At 51.0% G+C, this 14,389-nt stretch overlaps 2 protein-coding genes across 3 annotated transcripts; both read left to right on the top strand.

Moving 5' to 3' along the window:
- The first annotated feature begins 57 nt into the window (after positions 1-57).
- Mia (MIA SH3 domain containing) lies at positions 58-1,739 on the top strand. The gene is given in 4 exon segments (NM_030852.2): positions 58-193; positions 279-412; positions 976-1,086; positions 1,550-1,739. Coding segments are annotated over 4 exon segments (393 nt in total). The 5' UTR covers positions 58-69; the 3' UTR covers positions 1,574-1,739.
- Positions 1,740-2,655: 916 nt separating this feature from the next.
- Positions 2,656-14,194, top strand: Rab4b (RAB4B, member RAS oncogene family). 2 transcript variants are annotated; one of them, XR_015637582.1, is made up of 9 exons: positions 2,656-2,815; positions 5,299-5,379; positions 5,611-5,725; positions 8,227-8,289; positions 8,379-8,533; positions 10,003-10,098; positions 10,200-10,330; positions 12,829-12,873; positions 13,808-14,193. XR_015637582.1 is itself a non-coding variant. In NM_017355.1 (8 exon segments), coding segments are annotated over 7 exon segments (642 nt in total). In that variant the 5' UTR covers positions 2,725-2,799; the 3' UTR covers positions 10,316-10,330; positions 13,808-14,194.
- The last annotated feature ends 195 nt before the right edge of the window (positions 14,195-14,389 follow it).

The raw sequence follows: 14,389 nt of genomic DNA, 5'->3' as shown, positions 1-14,389 counted from the left end.
ATTCAGTCCAGAGGGAGGGCAGGAGGAGCCTGGAGGCCCCGTTCCTCACTTGGTCATTTGAAGTCCATGATGGTGTGCTCCCCAGTGCTCCTTGGTATTGTCATCTTGTCTGTTTTTTCAGGCCTCAGCAGGGCTGATCGAGCCATGCCCAAGCTGGCTGACCGGAAGCTGTGTGCAGATGAGGAGTGTAGCCGTAAGAGACAGGGGACAAGGGAAGGGGGCTGAAGGCTTGGACTGTTAGTCTGTTTTGAAGTTGCCATTCCGTTCTCCCTCCCCAGATCCTATCTCCATGGCTGTGGCCCTTCAGGACTACGTGGCCCCTGATTGCCGCTTCTTGACTATATACAGGGGCCAAGTGGTATATGTCTTCTCCAAGTTGAAAGGCCGTGGACGGCTTTTCTGGGGAGGCAGTGTGAGTCTTTGGGGAGTGATCATGGGAAGGGTATGGGGTTGGGCTGAGTGTAAAACCTGTTTTCCCTCTGATGGGAAAATTTGGGGAGAGGGGAAAACAGGATTTGAGGGAGGAAGGACATTTTGTCACTTGTTGCATTTTGCTGTCTTCAGACACACCAGAAGAGGGCATCAGATCCCATTACAGATGTTGGTGAGCCATCATGTGGTTGCTGGGATTTGAACTCAGGACCTCGGAAAGAATAGTCAGTGCTCTTAACCTCTGAGCCATCTCTCCAGCCCCACTTACTGCATATTTTACTTTAGAAATTACAGGGAAGCTTGGTGCCAAAGCTCTTTTTTAGACCTGAGATACAAGAGTGAACAATTCTAAGGGGCAGGCAACCAGCAAGGCATCCGAAGTCCCAGCAAATACGGCATTGTGAGGATTAGTTATGGTGGCTACATTTTATCCATGAGCAAATGGCATTTAAGCCGAGATTCAAGTCAGAGAGGAGATTGTACACAGGCATTCAGCAGGCATAAGTGCCATTTCCCTAGATGGACTTTTAACATCTCCTCCAGGTGCAGGGAGATTACTATGGAGACCTGGCAGCCCACCTGGGCTATTTCCCCAGTAGCATTGTCCGGGAGGACCTGACTCTGAAACCTGGCAAAGTCGATATGAAGACAGATGTGAGTGTCTTGGGGTGGAGGTGGGAGGAGGAGGAGGATGGTGGTTCCTTCGTTTTCTTACCTGTCTATGAGAACTAATTATTTTTGTTGTAGTTATGAATAGTATGTATTTTTTTTCTTGAGACAGAGTATATATTCAGGCTGGCCTCAAAATCACTAGCCTCCAGTTTCAACCTCCAGAGGGCTGCTGAGTTTACTGGCCTTGCCCAATGCTGAGTGATTTCTAATTGGGAAATGACAGAGGGTTCAGGACTCGAAGTTAATTTGTTCGTTTCTGGGTGGTCAAGCCTAGTCCTTGCAGCTAGAACTTTTGTTAGAACGGCTAGATGCATTGCAGTGTGATCACCGGTTGGTTTTCTTTCTTTCTTTTTTTTAAAGATTTATTTATTTATATGCGTGCTCTATTTGTCATGCCAGAAGACTGGTTGGTTTTCTATCTACTCTTTTTTCTACTCTTTTTCAGGAATGGGATTTCTACTGTCAATGAGCTCAACCCACCGATGTTATCCCTGCAGTTACCCTTCCGGTTTGGGCAAATACAGCGGCCAACTGCAAAGTGTTTTGTCCGTTTGGTTTTTGGGGTGGGCATGTACAAAGAATGTTTCACGGGTTCCTGAACCTAGCCAATTAAAGCCCTGAATGTTGTAACGTCAGTAGTTACTAGGCAGAGTTTCACTTTGCATGCCCTTTGCTCCAAGGTAAGGTTTGGAACCCCCACCCCACCCCGGGCACCCAAAGCAGGGGAATAAACAGTACAATATACGTATGCTTTCCTCCCTTTAGAAAGGAGTTGAACTATTGGTCTGAGCCAATTAGATCCCAAGAAGCGCATAGATGGCACAGACCTTTTTCTTTCCTTCCTTTTTCCTTTTTCTTTCTTTCTTTCTTTCTTTTTTTGAGACATGTTTCTCTCTTTTTTTTTTTTTTTTTTTCGGAGCTGGGGACCGAACCCAGGGCCTTGTGCTCGCTAGGCAAGCGCTCTACCACTGAGCTAAATCCCCAACCCGAGACATGTTTCTCTATGTAGCCCCTGACTGTTCTGAAACTCATTATGTAGATCAGGCTGGCCTCGAACTCATCGATGCCTCTGCCTCTGCCTCCTAAGTACTGGGGTTGAAAGCATTCGCTACCATGCCCGACCAGCAGAGGCTTTCTTGTAGATTAGGGATCAGTGTGCGCGTGTCCTCTCAGCTTTCCTCTTTCCGGCCTGTGGGGTTAGAATTTAAACCAAGCAGCCTGAGACCGTTCTTCCAACTCTGTCCATCCTGCCCTTGCTCCTTCTTAGCATTCGTGTCCCCGCCCCAATGCCTACGTCTAACCAATCCGGAGTCTCGTCTCTGCTCCGATTTTTGACCAAATCCGTTCCTCCGTCGGGCGCAGTATCTTTGCCTCCGCCCTCTCCTACTTGCTCCACCAATCGCTCTTCTATGTCACGCCCCTTTTGACTCAGCCCCTCTCATGCTGCCAATCCGCGCTGCTTGTCCCGCCCACTGTCTCCTGAATCCACCAATCCCTGTGTTGGGCGAGCGTGGCCTGGTATCCGCAGCTCCAGAGACTCGCGCGGGAGTGGGGGGGGGGTGAAGGCGGAAGTGGCGGCGCCGGGTCCAGGAGTGGAAAGGAGCTGAGGCTGCAGCCCGAGTGGAGCGGCTGCCAGCCGGGGAACAGGCGCGGCCGCGGCGCCATATTGCGGCCCTCAGCGGTCGCCACCAAGCCATGGCTGAGACCTACGGTGAGGATAGTGGGCCGAAGCGGGGGGCTGGGCCCTTAGTGGATGTGGATGTGGAAGTGGGGCGGGGCTTTCTGTTCAGGTGGGCGGGGTCTGCCGGGATACGGGGCAGGGCTAAGTGAGTCTGGGGCTGAGTTTAATCGATTTGGGTGGAGCTTGAAGAGACCGCTTTACGGATTAAAAAGATCTAGGCGGGATTTGAGGGACCTAGTCGTGGTGGATTAGGGTAGGTGGTAGGCCTTGAAGAGGGAAGCAAGTCTTCCTGGGCGGAGCGTGAGTGGATAGGGCGGGGCTAACTAGCAAGGGTCGTGTTTTATGGACTCCAGAGAGAGCTTCACACAGATGCTGTGGACCCTGCAGTCTGTGGGGTTGATCTGGTTTGAAAGGGCTGGAATGATGTTCCTGAGTTATAGATTTGAAATTTAGCGCCAAGGGATGCGGCTGAAGTTTAAGGATAGAGGCCAGGGGTTCTGGACAGAGGATGGGTAGAAGAGGTTCAGAGTTAGGCAGTCAATATGGATGCACACTGTCAGGTGGGTAAAGGGAGGTTGGAGGGCAGTAGAAAACTCTGACAACAATCAGAGACAGCTCCATTCATTCAACGCTCATAGAAAAGCCAAAGAGTCTGGTGCACAGTTACCTTGGGAGGTAACCGGGTTAGGGAATAGGGCCAATGTCAAAGGCCTTGACAGAGTGAACCGGTGAGAGGGTGGTAGGAGAAGTGAAGAGGAATGGAGTCCAGCTTTGATTCTTGTTGAAATGGCTTTTGTTTTTTTTTTTTTTTTTTGTTTTTTTTCGGAGCTGGGGACCGAACCCAGGGCCTTGCACTTTTTTTTTTTTTTTTTTTTGGTTCTTTTTTTTCGGAGCTGGGGACCGAACCCAGGGCCTTGCGCTTCCTAGGTAAGCGCTCTACCACTGAGCTAAATCCCCAACCCCTGCACTTCCTAGGCAAGCGCTCTACCACTGAACTAAATCCCCAACCCCCTCTTTCTTTTTTTTTTTTTCTTTTTTTTTCTTTTTTGTTCTTTTTTTTTTGAAATGGCTTTTGAATTGCACCAGCTAAAGTCTTGCATTGTGGAGACCTTTGGTTTGGATTTGTATCTTAGCTGTGCCTAGCTGTGTGGTCTTGGGTAGGTCAGTTAACCTCTTTGGCTTCATTTTCCTAGTCTGGAAAGTAGAAGAACTTAGTATACTTCCTTCTCTCTTTAAAAAAATTTTTTTTTTTTTTTGGTTCTTTTTTTCGGAGCTGGGGATCGAACCCAGGGCCTTGCACTTCCTAGGTAAGCGCTCTACCACTGAGCTAAATCCCCAGCCCCTAAAAAAAATTTTTTTAATGTATACATTTTTTTTTAATGAGTACACTGGAGCAGTCTTAAGACACACCAGAAGAGGGCATCGGATCCCATTACAGATGGTTGTGAGACACCTTGGGGTTGCTGGGAATTGAACTCAGGACCTCTGGAAGAGCAGTCACTGCTCTCAATTGCTGAGCCATCTCTCGAGCTGTTTAATTCCTTCTTTAGAGCTTTTTTATGATTTCATTTATGATTCAATGAGCTGATGACATTTCATAACAGTCTTTAGGACTGTGATGGGCATGTAAATGGTAAACACTATATAAGAATAATCTTGTGTGCTCTAACCCTCACATTTGGGAAACTGAGGCAGGAGGACTGCTTCAAGTTAGAGGTCAGCAAAGTAATACTCTTTAGAAAGAAAGAAACAGGGAGTGTGCTGGCACATCCTGTACTACCAGCAGTGGGAATGCTGAGGCAGGAGGATTGGAGTTCAAGACCAGATAGTGCTACACAATGAGTCCCTAAGTGGGAAAAGAACGAAAGAAATACAGGGGATGGCAGCGCACTCTTTTAGAGGCTGAGGCAGGATGAGTGTGGAGTTTGAGGACGGCTAGGTCAGTCTGGACTACATAGTGAAACTTTGTTTGGAACATCAATGATAATAATGAAGGAAGGAGTCATCTCCAGCCCAGTAGGGGTGCGCACCTCTAATCACAGCACTCAGGCTGGTGGAAGAGGCAGGGCAATCTTTGAGTTTCAGGGCAGCCTTGTATACAGAGTAAGTTCCAGGACAGACAGGGCTACACAGAGAAACCCTGTCTCAAAAGAAAAAAATCATGTTGGGCTAGGCTGGCTAGCATGCAGGATGTCCTGAGTTCTATCCACAGCACTGTAGACTTTAAAGATTTATTTATTTTATTTATAGATGGTTGCAAGCCACCATGTGGTTGCTGGGATTTGAACTCAGGACCTCTGGAAGAGCAGTCAGTGCTCTTAACCACTGAGCCATCTCTCCAGCCCAGCACTGTAGACTTTAAAAAAAAAAAAGTTTTTTTTTCCCCTCTCTCTCTCTCTTTTTAATGCATGGCTGTATTTCTACTTTTGTGCATCTTTCCTTCTGACTTTGTTTCTTCTCTTACTCCCTTTGTCTTTCTCTCCCTCTGGATATCTTTGGTGCCATCTGCTCAGACTTCCTCTTCAAATTCCTGGTGATTGGCAGTGCCGGAACTGGCAAATCATGTCTCCTCCATCAGTTTATTGAGAATAAGTGTGAGTTTCTGGTGGGACCCTGGGCCATTGGGCAGCAGGCGGGGCAGGTGGCAGGTGCCGCTGGATAAAGCTAGTGCTATAGGTTTTGCCTCTGGCTTGGTCTGGGTGGTCTTTGCTAAGTTCTCTGCCAACCCAGCAGTGAGAAATTGGGGTTCAGAAATGGAGGAGGTCTGCATGGGGGGGGGGATTCCAGGAGCCCCTGCACTGCCTCCCGTTTCCCTCCTACTTCAGTCAAACAGGACTCCAACCACACTATTGGCGTGGAGTTTGGATCCAGGGTTGTCAACGTTGGGGGGAAGACTGTGAAGCTACAGATTTGGGATACTGCTGGCCAGGAGCGGTTTCGGTAGGTAGCCTTGGTTCCCAAGGAGGAAAGAAGGGAGGGAGGGAGGGAGGGAGGGACAGAGGGAGGGAGGGAGGGAGGGAGGGAGGGAGGGAGGGAGGGAGAGAAAGGTGTGTAGAGTCCCTCAGAGATGAAGTAAGAGCAAAGAGATTCGGAGCAGGGCAGGCAGATGGGGAGAGAGGAGGGGGAGGGAGAGAGCCAGCACGCTGCTCACAGGGTATATCTGAGGAGGGAAAAGGCCGAATGTGGTGGTCTGTAATCCTAAATACACAGGCAGCCGAAGCAGGGGTACTACTGTGAGTTGGAGGCCAGTCTGGGTGACATTGAAAATGAAGAAAAGGTTGGAGTTGTAGGTTAGGGGGAGAGCACTATTCTCTCACACAGAGAGAGGGAGAGGGAAAGGGAGAGAGGGAGAGGGGAGAGAAGGGAAGCTTCGAATGTGGTAGTGCTCAGATCTAGATCCCCTGCCTAGAATCCCCCAGTGAGGGGCTGGGGGCGTGGCTCAGATCTAGATCCCCTGCCTAGAATCCCCCAGTGAGGGGCTGGGGGCGTGGCTCAGTGGTAGAGCCCCTGCCTAACTTGTGCAAGACCCTTGATGCCTTCTCCAGGACGAGTAAGAAGAAGAAAAAGAAGGGCTTAAGGGTGTGAATAAGGAGTAGAGTTTTATCTCTTAATTAATTAATTAATTAATTAATTAATTGTGTATGTACACATGTGTGCAGGAGTCCCCAGAGATCAGGTATCAGGTGCCCTGGGACTAGAATAACGGGTAGTTGTGATCTGCTATTTTGGTGCTGAATAATGGAGCCCATGTCCTCTCCAAGAGCAGTAAGGGTTGTTAACCAACCGGTGAGCCATCTCTCCAGCCCCAAGGAGTAGCATTTAAAGAGGGATCTTAAAACAGATGGACACTGAAGCCTCAAGGAGCTACAGCCTCTAAGGGAAAGAGAGACCTAGAGAGAGGAAGATAACACATGTAATCAAGGAGGGAATGGGCGCAGAAGGAGCGGGTCAGAAGCAGGCTGGGAAGGGCTGGTGGGGTATAGCTGAGGAGAAGGACAGGGCAGTGTATTGCATAGTGAAGATGTGAAAGCTAGGGTACCTAGTAGGTCTGCAGAAACGGAAAGCCTGAGAGTGAGAAACAGAGCAGGAGGGAGGGACGGAGTTAGAGGGAAAGAGGGAGGAGAGAGAGAGAGAGAGAGAGAGAGAGGGAGAGGGAGAGGGAGAGGGAGAGAGAGAGAGAGAGAATATGAGACAGTAGACAGACAGAGAGAGAGAGAATGAGAATATTCAGCTCATGGAGAATCAGCACATAGGAGCTATTAATTAAGTCGTGTAGATTGACTATGTGAGGTATGTAGAGAGGCAGAGAGAGGGTGAAGGAGACAGGCATGTAGGGATCCAAATTGGTGACACAGGGAGTTGGCCACAAAGGAAAGGAGGCCTGCATCTGACAGCAGGGGTTTGTGGGGGACATCCAGGAAAGAGGCTGCATCAGACAGCAGGGGTTTGTGGGGGACACCCAGGAAAGAGGCTGCATCAGACAGTGGGGTGACACCTAGAAAAGGAGGCTGCATCTGACAGTGGGGGTGGGGTGGGGGGAACACCAGGAAAGGAGGCCTGCATCTGACAGCGGGGGGGGGGGGGGACACAGACAAGTAGAAGTTGCATAGCACTTGGTCAGGATAGGCATAGATGGGAGATAATCAGAAAATGCTCACCGAGTGAATGAATGAGAAGGAAGGCAAAAGTGAGCATGGGAGAGGCACAGGAAGACTGACAGACAGGAGAGAAGAGCATGGGAAATTAAGGTGGTGAGTTGGTGGATGCCTGTAATCTCAGTTCCTTGAAAGGCTAAGGCAGGAAGATTGGAACTTTGTGAGAAAGCCTCGCAAGATGGCTCAGCGGTAAAGTGCTCGCTGCCATCTGAGGACCTAAGTCTGAGCCCCTGAACCCACATGGTGAAAGGAGAGAAGCGATTCCTGTAAGCGTCCTCTGACCTCCACACACAGCTGTAGAACACATATACTCCCTACACTTACGTAAAAGAAACAGTTAAATAAGAAAGTACCAGGCTCGCCTAGGATACAATGGATTGGAGTCAGCCGGGTAAGATAGCATGACCTTGAATTAAGCCAAAATAAAGGGTCAGAATGTAGCTCTGTGTAGAGCACTTACCTAGCATGTGCCAGGCCCTTGGCTCCAATCCCAAGCACCCCTGGGTGTGGTGGCTGAGGCAGGGGAGTTGCCTTAATCGTGAGGCCAGCTACTTAATTTCAGGCCAACTTGGACTGTAGAGTCAGACTCTCAAAAAGCCAACCCAAATAATAATTGAGAAAGACTCTGAGGCCGAGAAACATATCTCCAGAAGATGGATGCCAGGTTTTAGGGAATGGGCCAACAGTAAAGGGGGGCCTCCGAACCACTAGCCTCTCTCCACAGAGGGGGGCAATCCCGGGGCAGATCCCAGCCTTGGGGGTGACCGGGTCCTCCTGGCCTCACAGGTCGGTGACACGGAGTTATTACCGAGGGGCAGCTGGAGCCCTGCTGGTGTATGACATCACCAGGTGGGTACAGGGCCTGGGTGGCATGGGAGAGGCTGGGCATGGGTGGTCCCACTCCTGTGCTGCCTCCCTCTTCCATCCGTTCTTCACAGCCGGGAGACATACAACTCGCTAGCTGCTTGGCTGACCGATGCCCGGACGCTGGCCAGCCCCAACATCGTGGTCATCCTCTGTGGCAACAAGAAGGACCTGGATCCCGAGCGTGAGGTCACTTTCCTAGAGGCTTCCCGCTTTGCTCAGGAGAATGGTGAGGGCTCTGCTGTGGTCAGGCGATGGGTGGAGGGATGGCCAGTCCTCTGTAGCCCATGTGCCTCTTAACTTTCTCTGGATGGTTGTACCTTAAACACGGAGGCTTCAGCAGGCCGGCTTTGACTCTAAGCGCTGAGTCAAGGGACTGCCGTGGTCTTCAGGTTCAGCTGGAAGTGGGGTGAACAGCCTGCGAGCCTAGGGGTCTGCCCATCCCACCCTTAGCTCTTAGAGTAGATGCTGATAAGCTCCCACCACCATGGGAGGCAGCATAAAGCAGTGGTTTAAGGCAGGTGATGCAGACTCAGGTGACCGTAGAGATAGATGGACCCCTTCATAAATCAAGGGGATGAACCAGGTTGGGACCAAGGGTGCAGCAGGCACTGTAGCTTAGGAGAGGACAGAAACTGACCTGCCCTGTCAGAAGTTTTGCCAGCCTGGCTCGGGGCATGCTCCATGGTAGATCTCTTCCTTAGAATCCACCAGCGAAGGGCTGGGAAGTGTGGCTCAGCCTAGCATGGCTGGTGTCCTGTTTTCCATCCCCAGCACCAGGATGCTAGGTGCAGGTGGAGGCAGGGGCGTGAAGGAAAGGTTATTAGAAACCCATCTGAAGACTCGGGCTGTCTAGACTGCTCACATCTGCTGAATTGGGGTCTGTCTACTGTCTGTTAGGACGGAGCTTTGTGTAGCCTAGGCTTGCCTCTTGCTCTCTACACCCGAGGATGACCTTGAATTCCTAATTCTCCTGCCTCTCTGGTGGTGCTGGGATTGCAGGCGTGAACTACTGTGCCCAGGTTGTGTGGTGTTATGAGTCAGCTGTGCACATCTGCAGCTCTGTTTAAAACCTTATTACTCATCTATTTGTTTGTCTTTTTGAGGCTAGCTTTAGACTGTGTTGCCTAGGCTGACCCCGTAGTCCTGACCCTGTCTCTCTGCCCCCTCAGGATTGCAGAGGGTGCACAAGCGTACCCTACTCATGCCCTCCTGCTTTTCAGACCCCAAGTTTAGAAGAGGTTTTGCTGCCAGGCAGATGCAGGTTTGAATCCTGAGTACAGCTTGCCCAGTGTGAGGCCTGTCATATGACCTCTGGTGGGCTTGGGGCTGTACTCAGTGAGTCTGGGGACAAACTCCTGAGGCTCACAGTGCTGTGCTAGAGGCAGGGAGGCAAATGCATTTGCTGACAGTGACATCAGAGAGAAGACTCTGCAAAGACAGGGGAGGCACAGGAGCCTGGGGGAGCCCAGAGGGGCCTCCTGATTCAGGCTGGGTCCTCAGTAGGAGGTTTCTGGGGAAGGGCCAAGGGAATGAGTCTCAGAGGAATTGCTGAGTGAGTGTGAGGTAGGAAGGCAGCATTCCCTGCAGGGGAATCTTGTGTTATGGCCCAAGTTGAAGGCAAACATGGATAGAGCTTTTGAAGGGGCACAGAGTTGGAGCGGAGGGTGGGACCTGATGGAGGCCCTGTCTCTCCAGAGCTGATGTTCCTGGAGACCAGCGCTCTCACGGGTGAAAACGTGGAAGAAGCTTTCCTGAAGTGCGCACGCACCATCCTCAACAAGATCGACTCAGGTGAGGCCCACCTGCTTCCTGTGAGAGGTGGGGTGGGGGTGGGATGAAAGGCTGGCCCCATGGGCTCTGAGGAACATGCCTGACCTCTCCCCCTCCCACAGGTGAACTAGATCCGGAGAGGATGGGCTCAGGCATTCAGTATGGTGACATATCTCTTCGCCAGCTGCGGCAGCCTCGCAGTGCCCAGGCCGTGGCCCCTCAGCCCTGTGGCTGCTGAGACGTGCAGAGCCAGGTGGGATGCTAGGGGCTCAGGAGGCAAACGAGGGGTGGGACACAGGACAGCCTCCAAGACTTGGAAAATTCGACAAGAGAAACTGACAAAGAAAGGCACAAAAGCCCATGAACCAAAGGAGCCATCTTCCCAGCCCTGGGAACCTATGGGCCTCTGCACCCCCGACCTCTGCCAGCCTCAGCCTACACCTGACCCTTTAATCATGGTTCTCACTGCTGCAGTGAACCTCTGTTGTGTGCTAAGCCCTGGTGAAGCCTCTGGGGAGGCAGCAGTGGGTAAAACAGACCAAAACCAACTAAACAAAAATTCCTGTTTGCGAGGTACCTTCCCTGTCTTGGGAGAAGACAGACCACAGACGAAGAAGCACTTACATGAATGACATAGTAGTTAGGGGGAAGGAGCTGACAAAAAGCAGTCTAAGGAGGAGAGGATGAGGAATGCCCCTTTAAACAGGGCACTGGAGAAGGTGACATTTGAGCAAAAATGTAGAGCAGGGAAGCAGAGAGCAGTGAAACCAGTAAGTGCAGAGGCCCCGTCCTGCATGGTGTAGCCAGCCAGAGTGGGGTATGTGTGTACACCAGGGTACAGCATGGCCGGGGGACTGAGCAGTGAGTACTGGCAGCCCTGGGGCAGTCTCTCATTTATCCCTGCATGCTATGGTACTCATAGGGAATTACTGAGCAGAAGGGGGAGAGGATCTGGCTCCCTGCATCACTCGGCTCCTGTGCCTGGATAGGAGGAGGAGACTGCGGAGTGGGGGGTGGGGGAGGAGAGAATTGCTGGGTGCCGATGAAGGAGCTGCTGGGGACTGCTGTGAGGAGGGGGTGGGGGACTAGGGATGCAGTTCAAGTGATAGAGCGCTCACCTAGCATGCATGCACTCAGTGTGGGAGCATGCATGCCAGAAGCACAGGCTCCCACACTGAGTACTGGGTAGACCGGTGGTCATGGTGGTAGTGTGCGTTCAGGGAGTGGCCTTAGCCATGGCGTGAGTTGGAGGCCAGCCTGGGCTACATAAGACCCTGTTGGGGGCAAGTAGAGGTGGGCGCTGAGAGTGGCTGTTCTCTCTTCCCTGTTCTCTCTGCAGGATTGCTCCCTTTAGTGGCAGTCAGGGGCTCTGTCTAAAGCTCAGATCTGACCATGGCTCCTGGGGTCCGTGGGGCTGAGCTGAAGCTGCTGGGCCTGGTGTGGTACTTGACCCTCTGCAGGGCCTGGGCCCTGTCACCCTGCCCTCAGGGGCCCTTACACCGTTCCCTACTCCTTTGACTGTTGCAGTCACAGAAAGTTCTTTCTGTTTCTTTGGCTCTTTTTTTTTTTTCCAGGCCATGTTTTCTTCCCCTTTGCCCTGGTAACCTCCTCCCAGGAGCTTTGTTGGTTTTTCCATGCATGATCCAGACTCCAGGACAGACCTGTAGGACCCTGCAGGGTTTGGTCCCCTCCCCACCTCTGTGACTGTAGGTGTCCTTGCTAATTCTCCCCTCCCAGCCACTGACATGTCTCGGTGGCTGTGGGGAAAAGTCCTTAGGCTTGGATATGTCTTGCAGGTAGAGGCAGCATGGTTCTTGATGGAGTGCCTGTGGGATTTGGAAGTGAGAAAAGTCCAGGGTGAGCCCTTTAGCCAGTGGTCTTCCTTCTCGGCCTCTGCCCTTGCTGGTCTGAACCTGTTTCCTCCTCTGTAGAATGGCTTAGTTGTGGTCCCTGATGAGTGTGGAGGAACATGGATGAATGAACATTTGCCGGAGGTTGCAGCTAGAGTGCTTCTGCCCATCGTAAAGACCCTGGGAGATTACGTGTGCTGGCTCTGTAGCTCTCTGTAGTAGGCCGGTTACCCCACATGCTGGTGGCCTTCCTAGGTGCAGTCCTAGCACCACAAAATACCAAAGCAAAGCAAAAGGAACATTTGGCTGTGTGGACAGAGACAGGTGTGCACCTTGGAACTCAGCCCAGAGCTTTTTCCCAGAGTTTGCCCTCAGTGGGTCACGTCCAGCCAGCCAGTGCTCGTTCAGCCTCTAGCCAGTAAGTCATGTACTATCTAACATAGTCATACCTATAGAGAAAACTTTTGGTCTTTTTCTTTTTAAAAAATTCCCTTTGGTGTTTTTTTAGGGGTGGGTGGGGGTGGTGGTCTGCTGTGTAGCTCAGGCTAATGCAGAACTTGCTATATAGCCTAGGATAGCCTCAGACTCACATCAACCCTCTTGCCTTAGCCTTTTAAGTGCTGAGATTGTAAGTTTTTACCACCATACCTGGTTACCAGCAAGTCTTTTATAATTTTTGAGACAGGTTTTCTCTACATAGCCTTGACTGTCTGGACTTGCTCTGTAAACCAGGCTGGCCTTGAACTCACAGAGATCCACATGCCTCTGCCTCCCCAGTGCAGGGATGACAGGTGTGTGATCAAGTCTAGCCTGATAATTTCTTTTATTCTAAAAAGTTTGTAAGAATACGTCCCCTTCTGCCCTTTCCTTTTTCTCTTTTTTCTTTTTCCTTTTTTTCCAGAGACATGTAGCCCAGACTGGCCTCAGACTTACTGTGTAGTCACAGGTGACCTTGGATTTCGGATTCTTTGTCTTTCACCTCCCAAGTATTGGAATTCCAGAACTACCCCCAGTGCATTTATGGGGTGCTGAGGATGGAACCAAGGGCCCATGTAGGCCAAGCAAGTGTGATCAACTCAGCTACAATTTCCTTTCCTTTATTTTCCTTCCTATCTATCTTTCTTTCTTTCTTTCTTTCTTTCTTTCTTTCCCCCTAGACTATGTAGCACAGGCTTGTAACGAGGCCTCTAATTTACTTCTAAGTGCTGGGATTATAAGCGTGAACCACCACATTCTCTGATTTGCCTTCACTTGGACAAAAAGTTAATCAGGGTCTACCAACACTTCCCTCTCTCAAAATAGTGCCCAGTAGAGTAAGTCGGGAAGCTTTGCAGCATATAGCCCAGGATTTCCTTAGGTAATTTCTAGAAAAGTCTAGGTAATGCTGTAGGCAGTGAAAGCAGTGGCCACTATTCTGCTCTGTCTCTCCTGTTTGAGAAGCATTGGAATGAGGCCCAGCCTGGACCCTTAGGGGGAAAAACGGACACAGAATTTACAAACACGGAGGCATGTATTTAGTTACCTCTTTTTTCTTCTTTCATGATTTGTGCTTTCGAGACAGGATCTCACTTTGTAGCTCAGGTTGGCCTTAAGCTCCCCATCCTCCTGCCTGCACCTCTCTAGTCCTGGAATATCACGTGTGAGTCGCCACCTGGCAGGGGTCGTGGTAGTTAGGTACTAAAATGCTCCTTTACAGATGCAAACCAATAGGGATATGTTCAAAGCGTGAATCCCCCACATAACCTGCAGAGGGGCAACAATGTCAGGCAGTGCACAGACTGGAAAAAGGGGGTCCAGGCAGGCACAGGTCAGGAAGATACCTAGCAATGATCTGACTTGAGGACCGGACCCCTCCAGGTCACAATACCCTTTTCTTTCAGCTCACCTGTTCTTCTGGACCAGCCCTGCTCGAAGGCTGGGGCTCAGAACCAGGCCCCAAGAGGCCAGGCCCCAATCTGCCCCAGTCCCAGAAAAGTTACTCCATCACCCATCCCCCTCCCCTGGCCTGCTGGGGCCTGGCTTTGGGGCAAGATTGAGCCACAGGGGAAAGGGGACCCCATACCTGCTGCTGCTTCCTCTGTCTTGGCTAACTCTAGTCCCCCTCCCCGAGCCCCTAACCATACCTGAAGAACTCCCAAAGCTTGAGACCAGGGCCAATTGGCCCCAACGTCCTGCCTGGCCCCGCTGTTGCAAGTCTGTGTTATTTATTACCTGGAGGCCTGTTCCATCCTGTCCCAGTCCTCCATAAAGCATTGTTTACACCTGTGTTCCGGCCTCTGTCATTCTGAGATGAGGAGTCAGAAGCGGACTCTAGTGGAAGTTATGAGTGGCCTTGCATGAGGAACCATGTTTCTGGGTGGGATTTGGTTTGTGGATCTATTGGGGTACATCCTGGTTCACAAACTCCTGAGGACAGAGTTTGTCTTTGGTTTTTTTCTACATGCCCTCCCCCCTTTTTTGAC

Source organism: Rattus norvegicus, chromosome 1 (assembly GCF_021556685.1).
Source record: "Rattus norvegicus strain SHRSP/BbbUtx chromosome 1, alternate assembly SHRSP_T2T, whole genome shotgun sequence".
Classification (NCBI taxonomy): domain Eukaryota; kingdom Metazoa; phylum Chordata; class Mammalia; order Rodentia; family Muridae; genus Rattus; species Rattus norvegicus.
The sequence above is the reverse complement of the archived record's forward strand: the minus strand, read 5'-3'. Positions and strand labels throughout refer to the sequence as shown.